At 42.4% G+C, this 18,425-nt stretch overlaps 2 protein-coding genes across 2 annotated transcripts in view; both read right to left on the bottom strand.

The window, feature by feature from the left end:
• LOC135773824 (uncharacterized) overlaps positions 1–9,481 on the bottom strand; it is a 184,778-nt gene extending 175,297 nt beyond the window's left edge. Inside the window, exon 1 of the mRNA XM_065283663.2 lies at positions 5,903–9,481. Coding sequence (XP_065139735.2) covers positions 5,903–9,193 — 3,291 coding nt within the window. The 5' untranslated portion in view covers positions 9,194–9,481. The remainder of the gene's footprint in view (positions 1–5,902) is intronic.
• Positions 2,311–5,896, bottom strand: LOC135773750 (uncharacterized). The gene is made up of 2 exons (XM_073815783.1): positions 3,015–5,896; positions 2,311–2,478 (listed from the first exon to the last, which is right to left on the bottom strand). Exon 1 carries the CDS (start codon positions 5,795–5,797, stop codon positions 3,281–3,283), a length of 2,517 nt encoding a protein of 838 aa, XP_073671884.1. The 5' UTR covers positions 5,798–5,896; the 3' UTR covers positions 2,311–2,478; positions 3,015–3,280.
• Positions 9,482–18,425: the final 8,944 nt, after the last annotated feature.

The raw sequence follows: 18,425 nt of genomic DNA, 5'->3' as shown, positions 1-18,425 counted from the left end.
TACCATATGCCTTACAATAACACATGAACAGAATGATGGAAAATGACAAACGAGGTATCGTTGCAATCGGCATAAACCAGTGAATACAATTTCACAAAGAAAATTAATATCCGACAAAGTATTCAGAAGTTATGAGCAGTTCTATAAGAACTGTTATAGTTTATAACCCCTAGGTGGCGCTGTATTCTGACTTCCCAGATACAATCAGGACATCATGCCAAAGCTTCCTACCGATTTTTGCGCCAATATATCCAATACTTCAAAAGTTATAACAATTTATGACAAATTTCAAAATGGCGGACAGGCGGTTCGGTCAAACCCGGCATAATACACATCGACAGATGCGGCATGAGGTAAGGAATCCGTAGACACCAAGATCATAATTTTGTGACAAACGATTCAGAAGTTATGCGCAAAAATAGCCTTTTTTACTATCTCATGACCCATAGGTGGCGCTGTCACCAAATTTGGCATGGACCCCCATTTCATGGTCGACATGAAGCGTACCAAATTTCATCTCGATTGATCAAAGAATGACCGAGATACAGCTTCAGAACCAATTTTGCGTCAATCTCGTTAAGTTCACGCATGAATTACTTTTAAATAAAGAAAAATATCAAAATTCTGTTCAGTCATTTCTATGCGGCTCACTCCAAAGATCACATGTGCCAAATCTCATAAGAATTGAACCAAATTTGAAGGAGGAGTAGCGAAAAAACGAAATACTGTACATTTCAAAATGGCCGCTACTGTAATGGGTGGAGTCTTACTGTAAAGTATCAAATTCAATAAGTGGGATGAGAGCAATCACGTGTACTAAGTAGAATTTTCATAGATCAAATGGTTCACCAATTATAACAGTTTGAACATTGAATTTTTGCACTGCTGGTGGCGCTATAGAGTTACTGCTAGAGACCCCATTTTTGGTCACATGACTTTTTAGGACCACCACTACAACTGTGCCAAATTTCATCACTCTACTACTTACGGTTCATAGGGCTGCCATAGACTCCCATTGGACAAGAGTAAGAATAATAATAATAATACTAACAATTGCAATAGGTGTCTCAGCACCTTCGGTGCTTGACCCCTAATAATAAGAAAACCATCAATTGCAATAGTGGCCTACCGCCCTGCGGGCTTGGCCCCTAATGACGTTGCTTTCATTGCTCTATTCTCCAAGTGTATTTTAGCGGTCACAGTCACGCAATGAGACACAATTGCGCAACTCTCTGCACAGCTCTGATATTTGAAGGGAATAAATAGGGCATATAGCGATGAGTACTTCAAATTGATATTCTCTCCATTTGTGACGGAAAATTTGTCGGAATGAATGCGCACGGGCTAACTACAGGTAACACATTTAAGAAATGTCGGTTTTCACAAAAATAAGGCTATTAAGCTCTCGTCTAGTGATCCCGATGCTAAAGAATAATTAAATCTCTAGAATTATCCACATGTGCACGTTTTCTTAGAGTTTTTATGAAGCACTGTGATGCTGCTGTAAACGATTCTACATTGATTTTTAAAAATGAAAGAAATTACTTTTAAAAATAATTTAAATGACATTTAATAAATATTAATGCAGTTCTATATTTTTTTTATAAAATACATTCATTTCATATTAATAATCCGATTTCTACAGGCTAAAGCGCGTATGAACGTCCGAGAGAAAATAAAGAGCAGAAATTAATTGATTTAAAATGAAAGATATGTGATTGCTTAACATCCACAGGCACTGACAATGTGAGCTCCCCCGTGCAGGAATCATAGCCCCACGTTCAAACATTCTTGCGCCTGGCTGGGGCCCTCCTTTAGGGCGGGGCCCGTTTCAATTGAAACGGTTGAAACATAGCTAAGGCCGCCTCTGCTAAAAGTGATAGCCCCAGACCAGGAGATCGGCTGAATGGATTCCAAAAAAGTGAAAATCAAATGTTTAACTCTAGGAGAGCTGGAAAATTTGTATATTTAAAAAAAAAATTTGTGTCCCTTTAAGCTCTCCCTAAAACAGCAGTATAGGCCAAATCATATGCAGGGCACACATTGGAGCTTTCCTATAGCAAAGACAAAGATACCAACCTTGCATAAACGTGAAAGATCATTGCCCTCAAATGAACCTGGCTTTAATTTCCTGAACAGCAAATTTTGACCACTGCAGAACACTGTTAAGGGTCTCTCGGGGAAGCCTGTGCAATAGCAAAACTCAAAATGATGGAAGATTTTCTCACAACCATTAGTTTCAAGAAATTGTAATGAAACGTATCTTTAGCACAATGACCATATAACTTTACAAGCGTAAAGACAGTGTTACTGAGGTAATCTGGGCTAGTTCATCAAGGTTTTATAGCTAGTAAACAGGATGGTGTATCGGTCAGGACACAGGAATAAAGACGAGGAGATGTATTTTCTTCTCTCAACTGTATTGAGTTTCAGCAATACCCATCAGAACATTCCAATATCCAGTATTGTCATTATAGTCTGATAAAAAAGCAAATAAATCACCATTAGGTACTACCAATTAAACAGTTACATTACTTAAGCTGCTATGCAACGTAAATAATAAATCCAAACATAATACAAATCAGGATCATCAAACATAAATATCTCAATAAACAGTAATATGCCCCTTTAAACATAATCTACAATAACATAAACTTACTCTTTGAGAAATACAAGAAACTTCACCTATTTTACTGACCAGTATACATGAAACTGTATTAAAATGGTTTACAAAAGGAAAATAGCGACATCCTCTGGCCAGACAAGACTACTACACCATCAGCTCGCACATGGTCTCCTCAGCATGATATTAACTCTTTTAACTCAATATAATGAATGTTATTACAGAACTTATAAATCAGAAGACTCATTTCAGTTAACCTATTATTCCTAAAGTGTTTTACAGCATAAACATTGTTTTGTTGCTATAATCTCACTCATCACGCTGAGCACGTTAATACATGGAAATTCTATAACATAAAAATATGAACACAATGCAACAAATAGTCACTTACTTTTCTTCATTAACTTAACACATGAATATTGGAAGCTGGATTATTCAGGAGAGATTGAAGAAGCGACACAACACAGTAAGTATGCTAAACTAGGCTATTAAACTTGAACTCGTCTCCGTACCACTGTATCCAACGCGCTAACTAAACACTTCCTCTATCGCAACCACATAATAAGAGTCTTAAAGTGACAGGCACCCAGAAATGTCAGAGCCTTTTATACAGCCGCCCCCAAATGTGTGAGCACATTTGCATCCACTAAAGGCTCATCAATCAGGCTGAGGGGGGCTCCCAGAGGTGTCGGCCTCCCCCGATGGGAGAGCCGGCAACATCACCAACCTAGCTACAGGTCGAGTGTACACATGTCCTTTAATGTTCACATCAGCAGATCTAATGCATCCATCGTCGCTGCGGTGAATCTTAGTTACATGCCCAATGGGCCACAAAGCTCGAGGTAGTTGCGGGTCCACCAACATGACAACAGCCTTATCCAGTAGTTCAGGAGAAAAGGAGTGCCATTTCTGTCTGGTCTGCAGACCAGGAAGATATTCTCTGATGTATCTGGACCAGAACTCGTCAGCGAGAACTTGTGAATGCCTCCAGCGCTTGCGGCTCAGGATCTCTGTCTCAGGATAGACCACTTGTGGAAGAGATCCATCAGGCCGCCCCATAAGCAGACTATTGGGTGTCACAGGGTCGATATCCGCAATGTCGGCAGATACATAACCTAATGGTTTGGAGTTGAGAATTGCCTCAACTTCCAGGAGAACGGTGAGAAGGACGTCTTCATGAACCGGTTGGGCCCCCACACAGGTATAAAGGGCAGATTTGACGGAGCGGACCTCTCTCTCCCACACTCCACCAAAGTGTGGCGCTGCCGGGGGGTTAAACTGGAACTTAATCCTCTGACGTGCGAGTTGTTTCTGCAAGGTTGGCTCCATACTGGCATAAGCCTCTCTAAGCTCCCGTTCTCCTCCTTTAAAATTGGTCCCCTGGTCTGACAACAACTCTGCAGGTGTTCCCCTTCTGGCTATGAACCGTCTTAGGGCCATCAAGTAAGCATCCGCATCCATGTTTCTGAGGATATCCAAGTGTACTGCCCTGGTTGTTAAACACTTAAATATTATCCCCCAGCGTTTCTCCTGACGTCTACCCATCTTTACCAACATGGGCCCAAAACAATCCACGCCAGTGGAGTGAAAGGCTGGTTTGTGTAATCGGAGACGAGCAATGGGAAGGTCCGCCATTCGTGGAATGGAAGGTTTAGCTCTCCAACGCTGACATTCTGCACAAGAACGCTGGTATCTACGAATCGCCTCCCTTCCATGGATGATCCAGAATGACCGCCGTATCTCTGCAAAGACTCGCTCTGGACCAGGATGGTGCAGGTTGCTATCGTACCTTTGGATAAGCAAGCGTGTAACTGGGTGTGAGGCATCCAGAACCACAGGGTGCAATGTCAAGTCGTCTTGACCTTCCAAACGTCGTAGCCGACCACCTACTCTTATGAGGTCCATAGATTGATCCATCTCCGGTGCCAAGGTGAGTAATCGACTCCCAGGTGAGACAGGTTTCCCTGCTGCAAGGAGTTTGTAGTCCTCTGGAAATGACTGTTGTTGGGCTCGCTGGAGAACAATCATCTCTGCACGTTGGTACTCTTCAGCATTAGGCGGTGAACCGAGAGGGGTTTGTCCTAGGATTCCTTGAGCAGTGGCATCCATAAGCTCCTGCCAAGTTTGGTACATCTTGTCATCCCCTCCGATCGACATTGGTGAGGTAATCGTTGCTCCACAGAAGGTAGTCTTGCGGAGTTCTGCTTTGTCCTCATATGGCTCGTTGTTGGGTCTTTCTGGCCAGGTGGCTGGGTGCTGAAGAAGGAAGGCAGGTCCCTGAGACCATCGGTTGGGTTCTATTAGGGCCTTCAGGGACTTCCCCCTCGTCAGATCATCAGCAGGATTATTCACAGAGTCCAAGTAACGCCAAGTGCACTTCTCGGTTAACTCCTGTATCTCAGCTATTCTGGCGCCCACAAAGACCTTGTATCGGCAAGACTGGGAGTGTAGCCAGGTTAGTACGGTAGTGGAGTCTGACCACAACACAGTTCGTGCCACTGTCAAAGTAAGTTCCCTCTCGAGAACACGAGCCAGCTGCGCAGCAACCAGAGCCCCACATAGCTCCAGGCGTGGGATAGAATGCAGACGTCTTGGAGCTACTCGTGAACGAGCCAGGATGAAAGACAGATGGATCTGGCCTTCCTTGTCCTCAGTTCTCATGTAGGCTACAGCTCCATAAGCTTGCTCAGAGGCATCTGCGAAGATGTGCAGCTCACGGCAGGCATTCCCAATGTTGGCTTCTGCCAGAACATATGCACGTGGGAATCTAAGGAAAGGTAAGGACTCAAGTTCAGCCTCCCAGCTGGACCAGGCTTGCAGGAGGTCAACGGGTAAGTTTGAATCATCCCAACCTCGCTTCTTTTCCCACAGCTGCCTAATAATGAGCTTTGCTCGGGTGGAGAAAGGTAACATGTAACCCAGGGGATCGTATTGAGTAGCTAGGACTCTGTAAATGTTCCTCAGGGTTGGTTCCTCATAGGAAACAGGCCTATGTTTGTAGCCCAAGGAGTCGGTTATCCAATTCCAACTGAGACCGAGTGTTGACTCCAGAGGGTTGGACTTATCCTGGGCCAGCCACAGGTCCAGACTTTCAGATCTTGCCTCTTGAGGCAAGTGACTCAGGACGCTCAAATCGTTGCAAGCCCATTGACGCAACTCAAAACCTGCAGACATCAGAAGATCCCTAAGTCGATCCACCAGCAGTTTGGCTTCAGCCGGTGTACCTATGCTCTGTAGGCAGTTATCTACGTAAAAACAGTTCTCAACCGAGAATCTCAGATCATCGTCCGGCTGGCAGTGGTCAACAACATGGCGCTGCAGGGCGTATGTTGCACAGCATGGGCTGCAGGTGGCGCCGAAGGGCAAAACTTGCCACTCGAATGTTCTTGGGGGCTCTTCCACCTTCAGGTCCCGCCACAGGAACCTTAGAAGGCGGCGATCTTCAGGGATGAGGCGGACTTGATGGAACATCCCTTTGATGTCTCCACTAACCGCTATGGGATGTTCACGAAATCTCAGCAGGACTCCCAGCAAGGAGGCACCCAAAGTAGGGCCAGGTAGCAAATACTGGTTCAGGGTCTGCCCAAGGTACTGGTGAGAGCAGTTAAAGACCAGGCGATTCTTTCCATTGTGGCTGACTAGATGATGTGAGATGTACCATCCTTCTTTGGCAGAGTCATCCTCAGTGACTTCCCTCACAGCACCTGCCTCAATGAGCTTCTGCATTTCCTTCCTGTATGCATCTGCTAACTTGGGGTCTTTTGAGAGTCGCCTCTCAGTACTACGTAACATGGGCATAACTGATTCCTTGGGTGAGTGCAAAAGTGGCATGCTTGCATGGCGCAACAATGGTGTGGCATACCTAAGAATTCCATCTACATTAGTACGGACAGTCTTGGCTTCAAGCAATGTTACAGCCTGCTGATCCTGCTTTGACCGAGTCACCTCTCTTTCGTGCCGGTATGGTACAGTGTCTACTTGCCAGAGCCTCTCAACATGCCGGTAAAGCTCATCCATTGGTGCCGTAGATGAAGTAAACAAACACTGTGCAGGCTGAATTGGCCGCCCCATGAATGGGGTAGGGCCCTGAAGAGTCCACCCAAGCTTGGTGCGGACTGCGGCCGGACCACCTGGTGGACCAAGTCTGACTGGCTCGATAGGTGTTATCAACTGAGGGTTGTCAGATCCTACAAGGAGTGTTGGCTGAGCATCTCTCAAGGCAGGTAGGGGAATGCCACTTAGGTATTTGTATTTCCTCTTCAGGCGGTCAATAGGGTAAGTATGCTGTGCTAGGCTGAGGCGGCCAGCTGTGAAGGCACCATTGATCTTATAGCTGGTGTGAGGGTTCTCAGCTGGTGAGACGCGGAAAGACACCGTGTGGCCTTGGAGAATCTGAATGTCTTGTCGGACTGTACGCAAAGGAAGCGCTTCAGGAGTGCCCTTCAAACCAAGAAACGTAGCTGCAGCTGGCAACAACATGGTCCTCTCGGACCCATCATCAAGGATCGCAAAGGTGTCAAGTGTCCGGTCCTCATAATGTACAAGAACAGGGACGACCTTTAACATGACACGATTCCCAGCTCCAGGTCTATCCAGGAAGAGTGAGTCAGCCGCAGAGCTGGTTAAGCAGCTCTCTTCTTTAACAGCTACATCTTTATTGGCTGGCCTTGTATTTATCTCGTGAAGAGCCAGTAGGTGTTTTCCCTGACAGATGTTGCAAGGTTTCTTCAATGTGCACTGAGCGGCGCGATGAGTTCGTGCACAGCGCCAGCACCGCTTGTTAACCTGTATCCACTCTTTAAGCTGGTCTTTGGTGAGTCTGGCAACAGCACTACATTGACTAAGATAATGTTCAGTACTCTCACAGTAGGCACAGTAGGCTTTACTCTTTGACCCTCGGTTGGCTGAACTCTCTTTATGGTACGAAGAGGCTGTCTCTGCAGATTCACCAGATCCATGTAGAACGGTCACCGCTTGCCTCCCGGGACGACCATCAGTCTTTAGGTTCTGCCTTTCCTTTATGCTGCGGCCAGTAGCCTGACTGTCGAAGCCCTGACACCATGATTCATACCGAAGCCATTCTGCAAAATCATGTAGAGTGTGGGTCGCCCCTAACTGCTTGAACTGATGTCGACGGAAATCAGCTCGCTGTTCAGGGGGAAGCTTACCCAGGAGACGAGCAACATGGGAGCCACAGTTGAGTTCGATTCCCCCTTCAGGACCAAGAGTCTGCAACAAGCCCACTAATGATTGTATCTGGAGAGAGAACTTCTGGAATGCTATAGTATCACCGCGCCTTACTTCGGGGGTCTCTAGCACACTTGCTATCTTCTTTAAGGCAAGTTGATGAGGCTGCCCAAATTTATCATGGAGGGCTGACATAGTGTCACTATAGGGGGTTGGTGAATTTAGGTAAGCATCAGCTATAAGTTTAGCTTCCTCCAGCTTTAAGTGATCCACAAGTATTTGATACTTGAAGAGCTCTGTAGCATTAGATGGGAGTAGGTTTTCTAGAGCTATGCGAAGCCGGGCAAACTCACTGGGATCAGAGTGAATGAACTTTGGGATTGTGGGTTGCGGCCCTCGATACACTTGTTCATTTCCCGGCAGTTGCATAAACTGATTAAGTGGCGGCATACCATGTACTGCTCCAGTGGCTGCTAAGGGATGGTAGGCTTGGGCAGGCGCTGATTGCTTTACAGGGGCATGAGCTGGCGCAGGGTGAGTGAGCAACTTAGAGGGTTGTGTAGAGAGGTATGGTGATATCCCTTTATTTGAAGCTGAAGTGGGATACTGAGGAGGCAGTAGAGGTTTACGAGGCATATAAACTCTAGTTTCAGGAGAAAAGTCGATCTTGTGACTATCTGTTTCTTGTCTGTCAACTCTGAGATGGCGCATGCCTTCCGACAGGTCCTCGTCAGGTTCAGGCCAGGGTGGAGGATCAGGCCAGTCCTCCTGCTCCAATTCCTTAGACTGTGCTGCATCAGCGGAACTCCTTGAGGCAACAGCACCGGCTTGGGGAGATGTGAGGTTACTGTATTTTGAGGCTGGGCTATTAACTTGGGCCAGGTCTTCTCTAAGGGAGCGAGCTACCTCCAGTAGCTCTTTCATCTCGCGCCGTGCTTCATTAAGTTCATTTATGCCAGTCTGGAAGGCCTGTTGTGTTTGGAGCAGCTTAGTATTCTCGTCCCGAATAGCTCTGATCTCCTCAGAGAGACGAGAATCCAGGTATGGGCTCTGATGGGATGAGGGTGTTCGCGCAGGTTGGATAAACCCATCCGAATCTCTCCTCTGGCTATGGTCTGGGGCTAGCTGAGGAATCTCATGGTGAGCAGCATTCCCAGGGAAGCCACTAGGGTGAGGGTGGGCTTTCTGGAAAGTGGTAATCTGATCTGGACCCTCCTGAGTGAGGAACACCCTCCTATCCAAGGCAGGGGATGACGGGCCCCATTGTAACTTATCTGGTTTCCTATATCCCATATAGTCCACTTCGAAGTCCTGAAGTCTGACAGGTAGACGTGTTTGACGTTTAGGTCTCACATCTGGATACATCTCTGCATCAGCCTCCATCCTGAATACTGCTATCCGGCTCGAAGGACCATTTGTTACTGAGGTAATCTGGGCTAGTTCATCAAGGTTTTATAGCTAGTAAACAGGATGGTGTATCGGTCAGGACACAGGAATAAAGACGAGGAGATGTATTTTCTTCTCTCAACTGTATTGAGTTTCAGCAATACCCATCAGAACATTCCAATATCCAGTATTGTCATTATAGTCTGATAAAAAAGCAAATAAATCACCATTAGGTACTACCAATTAAACAGTTACATTACTTAAGCTGCTATGCAACGTAAATAATAAATCCAAACATAATACAAATCAGGATCATCAAACATAAATATCTCAATAAACAGTAATATGCCCCTTTAAACATAATCTACAATAACATAAACTTACTCTTTGAGAAATACAAGAAACTTCACCTATTTTACTGACCAGTATACATGAAACTGTATTAAAATGGTTTACAAAAGGAAAATAGCGACATCCTCTGGCCAGACAAGACTACTACACCATCAGCTCGCACATGGTCTCCTCAGCATGATATTAACTCTTTTAACTCAATATAATGAATGTTATTACAGAACTTATAAATCAGAAGACTCATTTCAGTTAACCTATTATTCCTAAAGTGTTTTACAGCATAAACATTGTTTTGTTGCTATAATCTCACTCATCACGCTGAGCACGTTAATACATGGAAATTCTATAACATAAAAATATGAACACAATGCAACAAATAGTCACTTACTTTTCTTCATTAACTTAACACATGAATATTGGAAGCTGGATTATTCAGGAGAGATTGAAGAAGCGACACAACACAGTAAGTATGCTAAACTAGGCTATTAAACTTGAACTCGTCTCCGTACCACTGTATCCAACGCGCTAACTAAACACTTCCTCTATCGCAACCACATAATAAGAGTCTTAAAGTGACAGGCACCCAGAAATGTCAGAGCCTTTTATACAGACAGCCTATGACTTTGTTGACCTCAAGCATCAGTCAGAACTGAATTTCTCAACCAGATTTCCAGAAAACACTAAAGCTACAACCAATTTAGTAGATTTACATTATTACATAGGTTTAGCAGATGCTTTTACCCAAAGTGTCTTCCGAATGAAGAAAACAACAACAACACAATTCATCCTAAGAGAATGTTCTGAATGAATACGTGTTGTGGAAATGTAACAGTGCTGAAATACAAATAAACAGAGCATTTCTCTGAAACTAAAACATGAGGCTGCCAAAATATAGATACAGCAATAAATTACCTTTTTTTTATGACAAACTCCATCTAAAGACAGCTTTAAAATGCTCCAATCTATCAAAACAAAAACAAAGTCAGACAAATGGAGAGCCCTGATGTTTTAGTTTCATACCTGTGGCTTTATAGTGCTAAATTACATGCCAAACTGAGTGAGTGCTACAATTAGATAAATAAGAACTTAGTTCACCAAAAATTCTGTCATTATTTACTCACCCTCAAGTTATTTCAAACCTGTATAAATGTGTTGTTCTGCTGAAGTATGTCACATAATAAACCAGCAATCTATTTTGCTTTCTGGCATTTTCTTGAGCACGCATGCATCGCATTACTGTAACAGCCAGGCTTTCTCTGCAGTGTCCCAAGAGGTTCAGTCTCATCTCATTAAAGCCTGCTTCATCTGGAGCACACATCTCACCCTCTTCTAAACACAAACACAACGTGCATGTTTGATTTACGGTGGGACTCACTCATCCCATAGGCGGTTGAGATGGTTTCAATGCATTGCTTCATATTGACTTCCCCGCAATTGCACCTGCAGTGTCCACTCATATGACTTTAAGTTGATGACCTGGTGTAGCTAACAGTGTGTGAAATTAGTGCACATAAAAGCTGAATTATAGATATGTGATCATGCCTTTTTGATGGCTTTGCAAAATGAATTCCAGGCCACCAGAACGTGAATATGAAATGCACTTGTGAACTTACAAGAACAAAAACAAGTTGTGTCATTGTTTACAATTGCTTCTAATCAGGAGCAGCTATTGTTTAATGCTTAATAATGTATTGTTTTATTTATTTGTGTGTTAAACACCTGGAGTCCACTCATCTTAAAGCTCTACTGTGTACTTTATTGAGTTAATTCTTAACAAAAACCCATGTTTTCTTTCAAAAGTATGTGCTCATTCATGTGTAATTACTTCCCACCCACTAATGAAAGTATTCTCGTAAGTGTAGAATCTGCTATTTAAAATGCATACCGTCGAAGCGCTCTCTGGCTGAATCCATGTTGTGCCTCCATCTTTGAAATACATTCGCCGACGAGAGACATTCCTGAAATTCAAGCTCCGCCTTTCGCGCTTTCACTCTACACTCATGCTGGCCGATAGCTGAAGCCTCCGGAGGTTGCATGTGTAGGCGCTATACGTCATCAAGACAGTCTTATTTCAGAATATTAACAATTATAAAGCTGACAATTATTTTTAGTTAATTGTAAATTGATGTAATATGCGTATGACTTGCGAATGTAATGCTCAGTTGATTTAAATAAACCAGGCTTGATGACGTATCCAGCCTGTGACCGCGTAGCTGAATCCTTCGGATTTTACAACAGCCGCACACCGTGATGAACCTGCGATCTAATGCTTTGATTTGAAAGCCTGTTGAAGACATATTCTCGAGGACATTAAAACAAATCGCCAAGGAAGCGAAACGGGGATTTTAAACGACAACGCGACAGGAAAAACATCAAGACCAAAGTCACTATTGGAGTTAGTTTTCCAAGAGGGGGCTCAAGGGACACTGAAGTTGCACTTTCTATCTTCTCCACAGGTAATTCAGCATATTCGTTTACATCTATACAGTCCATGTTGTAAACTTGAAGTTTTATAGTTCCTTGGCTAACTTTAGCATGATTATGCATAACACTTGTTAGTGTAAACATGCATGTGGTTTAATGTGTCCGAACAGACAAACGCCGTCTCTCCGCCCATTTATGTAATCTGAGGTACTGAGATAAATGTTTTTCATCTTTTCTGACCTCTAGCACAAACACACGGTGACAGCGCTATTTTTAGCCTTTCATTGATAAAAGCGTCTGATCTGCGCGTCTTTCGTTTCATTTTACAAGCGTGTGAAAGTTGCGCGATCTTTTTTCACCAATATGAGAGAAAGCTCTTACATATACACGGACATGTAACGTTTACTTAAAACATAAGCATTGTACTCTGACATAATGTCTGACATAATACTCTGATAAAAGCGTCTGATCTGCGCGTCTTTCGTTTCATTTTACAAGCGTGTGAAAGTTGCGTGATCTTTTTTCACCAATATGAGAGAAAGCTCTTACATATACACGGACATGTAACGTTTACTTAAAACATAAGCATTGTACTTTGACATAATATTAATTCGCGTCCATTTAAACCCGTCATGGTTGCTTTTTGTATGTGATTTTAAGCGGACATATCATGACAATCAGACTTTTTTCATGTTAAACATAAATCGGTGTGCTTTGATGGATCACAGGCAAAGGACATTGCAAATTGTTCATTTTTTTCTCATTGCTTTTGCTTTGTAGCTACTGGAAGCCATGTTAACCTTGGCATGACACGGCCGGGCCACCGTACGAGTTAAAACGCGTTCCGAATGGGGGGGGCTAGAAAGTATTATTCAGTTGCTTGTCATATAGACTTTCACCGCTAGATGGGAGTAGATCTTACACAGTGGAGCTTTAATGCACAAGAGAGCTTAAATATCTGTCATATATGCATATTAAAGGTGCTCTAAGCGAATTGACGCGTTTTAGACCATAAAACATTTTTTGTTACATACAGCAAACATCTCCTCACTATCTGCTTGCTGCCTGTCCGCTGATCAAACTGTAAAAAAATGCGAACTCTGTAGACAGGTAAGGCTTCACAAACGGCAATAACAACACAGTGGCCAAACCTAGCACCACAAAACAAAACAAAGTGTTCCAGCCAATAAACAACAAAAAGGATTTGGGGGTGGGGTTGGGCGTGTTCATGAAAGCACGGAAAGGGAGGGGGAGGAGTTAGCTACGCTCCGTCTGTTTGAAAACAATTCAAACGTCAACAAAAACTAACGTCTCGCAGATTCGCTTAAAACGCCTTTAAAGAGACCCTATTATCCAATTCATGATTTTACATTTCCTTTGGTGCGTAAGTGTGTCTTAGAAATCCCAAAGTATACAATGACACGAGTTATCGTCTCCAAATGCAATCTCTTGGAATACAATAAACTGGGATTGAAGGCAACAGTTATGCAGAACCATAAAATAGTCCCTTGCTATTGAAAGTATAACCAAGTGGACCATTTTCGGGCACTGCGTAATATCATTGCGCCTGCTGCAGCCATGTTACGGCAGCAAAGTCCTTGATTATTACGCCAGAACGAGAGTATAGTTCCTAGCCATATCGGCTTAGAAAAAGTGCAACTTTTAATTTTCTGTCACAATGTAAATTTTGTACACGATGTAACTACAGAAGAGTTATGTTTTAAATAGGAAAAATATCTAAAACTTTGGCTACTTTTGAGCGCGATGCTAATGGTCTAATCAGATTTAATGGATTGTGCTAATCTATGCTAAAAGTGATAGCGCCAGACCCGGAGATCGACTGAATGGTCCCAAAATGGTAAAAATCAAATGTTTAACTCTAGGGGAGCTGGCAAATTAGCATATTTTCAAAAAAAGTGAAGTGTCCCTTAAAGCTGGGTTTACATATATACAGAGATGCACTTTCTATTAAATTGCTGCATTTGCCACAGAAAGTAAATATAAATCCAAATAGACCAAGAGCACATATCAGATATTGGACACATGAGAATACAGAAAAACGCATTGAGATGCAAATAAATGCTAATCTGAGGAGACAGCAGAAGAAAAGGTAGAAATATGAGGACGAGTGGACTCATTTAATTGGAGTTGTGTTGTCAGTTGACTATTGGCTGATGCTGAGAGTGAATGAAAGTGAGCTGATAATGGGGGTTTAGGGAAGAGGAACATGGGAAGTCTGGCTTTTATAGGAGAATTAACTAGGTTTCTCTGAATGGGTCCACATGTGACTCTTACCGGTTTTCTTGGGTTTCTGAATCCATGAGGCTCTTTTTATTCTTTACACATCGACTCCTAACTTATTTTGAGGAGGAATATCAAGAGTATCCTGTAGCTCATTTGGTGCATTAGAAGGTCAAAGGTCATTGGTTTAATCCTAGGGAAGGCACATTCTGATAAAATGTATAGCTTGTAATCGCTTTGGATAAAAGTATCCAAATGCATAAATATAAAGTAGTGCAAATGTACCCATTTAAACTATCAGTGTCTAAAACTTTATTTTGAGTGTTTGTTCAATAAATGCACTCCAACAGTTCCCAACAGTTTGATTTTCAATGGCATCACTCCATATAGCTGCATCCCAGCATGGCCGAAACTGTCTGAGTCTTATTTTACAATGACTTCATTGATCGACAGAGCAAGAATGCCACCCGTCCAGATATTGTTCTCACAAACACAGCGACGTCTCATCAGATACTGAAGCTATATCTTGAAAGATAGACCAGCTGTGGTGAGAGTGCTCTATTCAGTGTAAATGAAAGCAATCTGTAGCCTCCCTGATAACCATATAGCGGTAACCAGTTTTGACCCAGACAAAGCTTGGAGAGATTGACTCAGAAGATGGCAAGAATAGAACCAAACAGAAAAGACGCACGCAGAGCTACAGTAATCTAAAAGTTACAAAAGGCCCACAGTCAATATAAAAAAGAACAATTCTAGACGAAAAAAAAATGTGACCATGGACCACAAATCCAGTCATAAGGGTCAATTTTTTGAAATTGAGATGTAAACATCATCTAAAAGCTGAAATAATAAGCTTTCCATTGAGGTATGGTTTATTAGGATAGGACTGAGATACAAATACGGGACTGAGATACAAATACGGGCTGTAACGTACATAATCTTTCCCTGTTTCCCAATTTATCATTGTCATCTTCTAACAAGTGATGCTTGCACCAACTCTTAACATTAACCATAAACGTAAAACTTCACAGAGCTGGACGGTATAAACACCAAATACAGCTTGTATCAATTGCTGACACCAACATGTGAAAACATGCAAACTGACTTTTCAAAGAATAGTTGACGAAGCATTAATCCAAAAAAATGAAAAGCACATTTTGTTTGCAAAGATAAATGTTCAGGCAACAATACACACCATGCTGTGCCAGAGAAAAAACACAAGACTTTTCCCAAGCTGCTATTATTCAATCATGGATGAATTCATGCCAACACGCTGACAGTGTACTGACATGTGGTTGGGTACCAACCCCAAATGTTTGGATGTAAACACATTCATTTGATTTTGTTTCCCCTTTTACCCACTTTTGCCTGGTTTCGGTAAGCCCTTTGCTGTGGTCTAGTATGGAGAAATGTCATCGGGAATTTTTAAACTAGATTAAGGTTTGTGAATAATCAAAGAAACACGCAAGGTGGTCGGCACAGCTTCTGTTTCATTTATTTGGCTGCATCTACGCATGCACTCACTGTTAAACAACAACTGATCAATTCCAATTAAAGACACAGTAGATTTAATTACATGGGGGGGGGGGGTTAAACACTATTTCATGCATTCTGACTTATCGACAAAGTTTAAGGGCCCTATTTTAACGATCTAAGCACATTGTCTAAAGCGCACAGCGCAACGTCTAAATGGGCGTGTCTGAATCCACTTTTGCTAATTTAACGACGCGAAAAATGGTTTGTGCGCCGAGCGCATGGTCGAAAAGGATTATCCACAGGTACAGAGTCATCATATACAATAAATCCGTGAGGTAGCATTTTTTTTTTAAAACCGTTTAAAAACAGATGCATTTGTTTAAAGCAAAGCATTTATTTACTTACCAGGCTACAGGTGAAGCATATTTGTGCCTTCTAACGTCTCATAATCGGTCCTCATTTATGTCCAAGAGACTCAATAATAATCTTTTACATTCAATCCTTTAATCTTTCGTATTTAAAAGCGTTTTTGTGCTGCTGCGCATTCATGTATGTGATAAGCAAACCCGCGTTGTCGTCCCGTTTATAGGCGCATATTACTAATGCGCTCTTTAAATAACAAAAAACACTATTGCGCCATTGACTTTAGACTTTAGACCAGGTTTTAGTTGGTTAATGGCGTAGTCTATTTTATTTGCCTCAAAATAGCAACGCGCCAACAATGCGCCTGAACACACCTCGTTTTCAGACCAGAACGCCCATGGGCGCAAAAGGGGGCGCAAATGCATTTACTATTTAAACAACGTGGCGCTAAACGTGAAAATGATAATTGCGCAGGGTGGAAACTAGCAAAAGACACTTGCGTTGCGCATTGCGCTGCATTGCGCCGGGTGTAAGATAGAGCCCTAAGAGTTAGTTTCCTCATGCTAAACAAATCCAAAGTGTCAAAAAAGCAGTTGAACGTGTCACAGAGTATTTCTGTGCCGAATGTACTTTGCTAGGCTTTGTACAAGTTTCTGAAAGTTTTTTTTCAATTACAGGTCCAGCTGACATTTCAGAGGTAAGCTATACATATCACTTCTTTTTATAAGGCACTTACCCCGGAAAACCACCCCCACATGTCAATCAGCAGGAAAGCAGGGAACCGAGGCATTACTCACATGACAGCTTTAGTTATATCAAGACTCAACAATGGCATGAAAGAAAAAGTGTGTTTATGAATGCAATGAGAAGAAAGCCAGCATTATGGAAACAACGGATATAGTCTGTTTATCCGGGGTAGCAGTGGAGTTTTGCGTGCCTGTTTGTTTAACGCTGGATTTCATTGAAAAGTCCCAACCGGGTCATAAGTTGCAAGCGGTAAGTAAATCTTCTGTGTTATTTTGGAAATAGGCACGTAAGTGCTTATTATATAAACGACACAAACATGTAGTGAATCATAAGTTATCCAGTCAGTGTTGTATAAAGTGTTGACTCGTGACTCGCTCCTCTCGCAGTTTGTAACTCCTCCTTCTGAATTTTTCCATAGGTTATCGGAAAGAATCTGATAAATCTGATCAAACTAAAGACTCTTCAGAGATATTAAGGATGTAATACTACTCTATAGTTACTCCCGATTAACATCAGATACGCAGAAACAGCATGTGTTAAAGCAACACCAAAGAGTTTTTTTTACCTTAAAATAACGCTTCCAAAACAGTTTCAGTCGTTCATCCACTCTAAACAGGGTGAACAGCACTTTCACATTCGCTTTGCAGCCCTCTATCGGCCAAAACCACACTAAAGAAGTTTCCAAACGTCGGGTAGTGGTCCTGTAGTCCGAGTGAATACTACAAAAACTTGCTTTACGGCAGACCTACAATCCAATCAGAGCCAGCTATGCCTCAGTATTTATGACAGTGGGTAATGGACAATTACGCTTCTAACCTATAGGGGGAGCAAAGAGCCAAAACTCTTTGGTGTTGCTTTAAGGACGTTTTAACACAATGCTGCACCCTATGAGCTACAGGAACTCTTTAAAAGTGCATTGTGTAATGCAATATAATGTACATAATTATATTATTAGTCGTGTATAAAGACCTTACAAAATGAACTGTATTGTTTTTATTACCTTTGAATGAACCGTTTTTATCTACATACACCACAGGTCCCCTTACATGGAAGTTGCGGTCATGTTTCTACAGTAGCCCTAAATGGACAAACTGTTCTACAGTTTTATTTGTATCGATTTCTGCAAAGAAATGTAGGAGAAAGCTAAACTGAAACATAACCAAGACCTCAATTAAGCCTCCAAAAGTTTAAAAGAGCAACTTTTGAACAATAAAATCTTCTGGGTAGCTCTTATATAACGAGAAGCATCCCAACAAAGCGAGATCATCAGTACTAGAACTTTCCTTGGTCTGAGCTCCTAATTGACCTTAAAATACCCCAGGGATAGATTTTCTGTAATTGCACAGTAAAGGAAAGGCTGATCCTTTAAAATGTTCCTTTAAACGACAGGATGCAGAGAGCACATCATTATTCACTGGAGTTTGATATCTAATGGCTTGGCATGCTGATGCATTGTAACAACAGGAAGCCCAACCCAGAGACCACACAGGTCTGACAGTGCAGACGTTCTGAGATGCTTTGCCAAGACACGCTGTACATTTAATCCAAACACATTTTGTACCTGCTTATACAAATATGATTTCAGTTTACCTTCTGAGGGAAGGACATCAAGGTGGCAGGTATGTTT

This window comes from Paramisgurnus dabryanus, chromosome 9 (assembly GCF_030506205.2).
Source record: "Paramisgurnus dabryanus chromosome 9, PD_genome_1.1, whole genome shotgun sequence".
NCBI lineage: Eukaryota > Metazoa > Chordata > Actinopteri > Cypriniformes > Cobitidae > Paramisgurnus > Paramisgurnus dabryanus.
The sequence above is the reverse complement of the archived record's forward strand: the minus strand, read 5'-3'. Positions and strand labels throughout refer to the sequence as shown.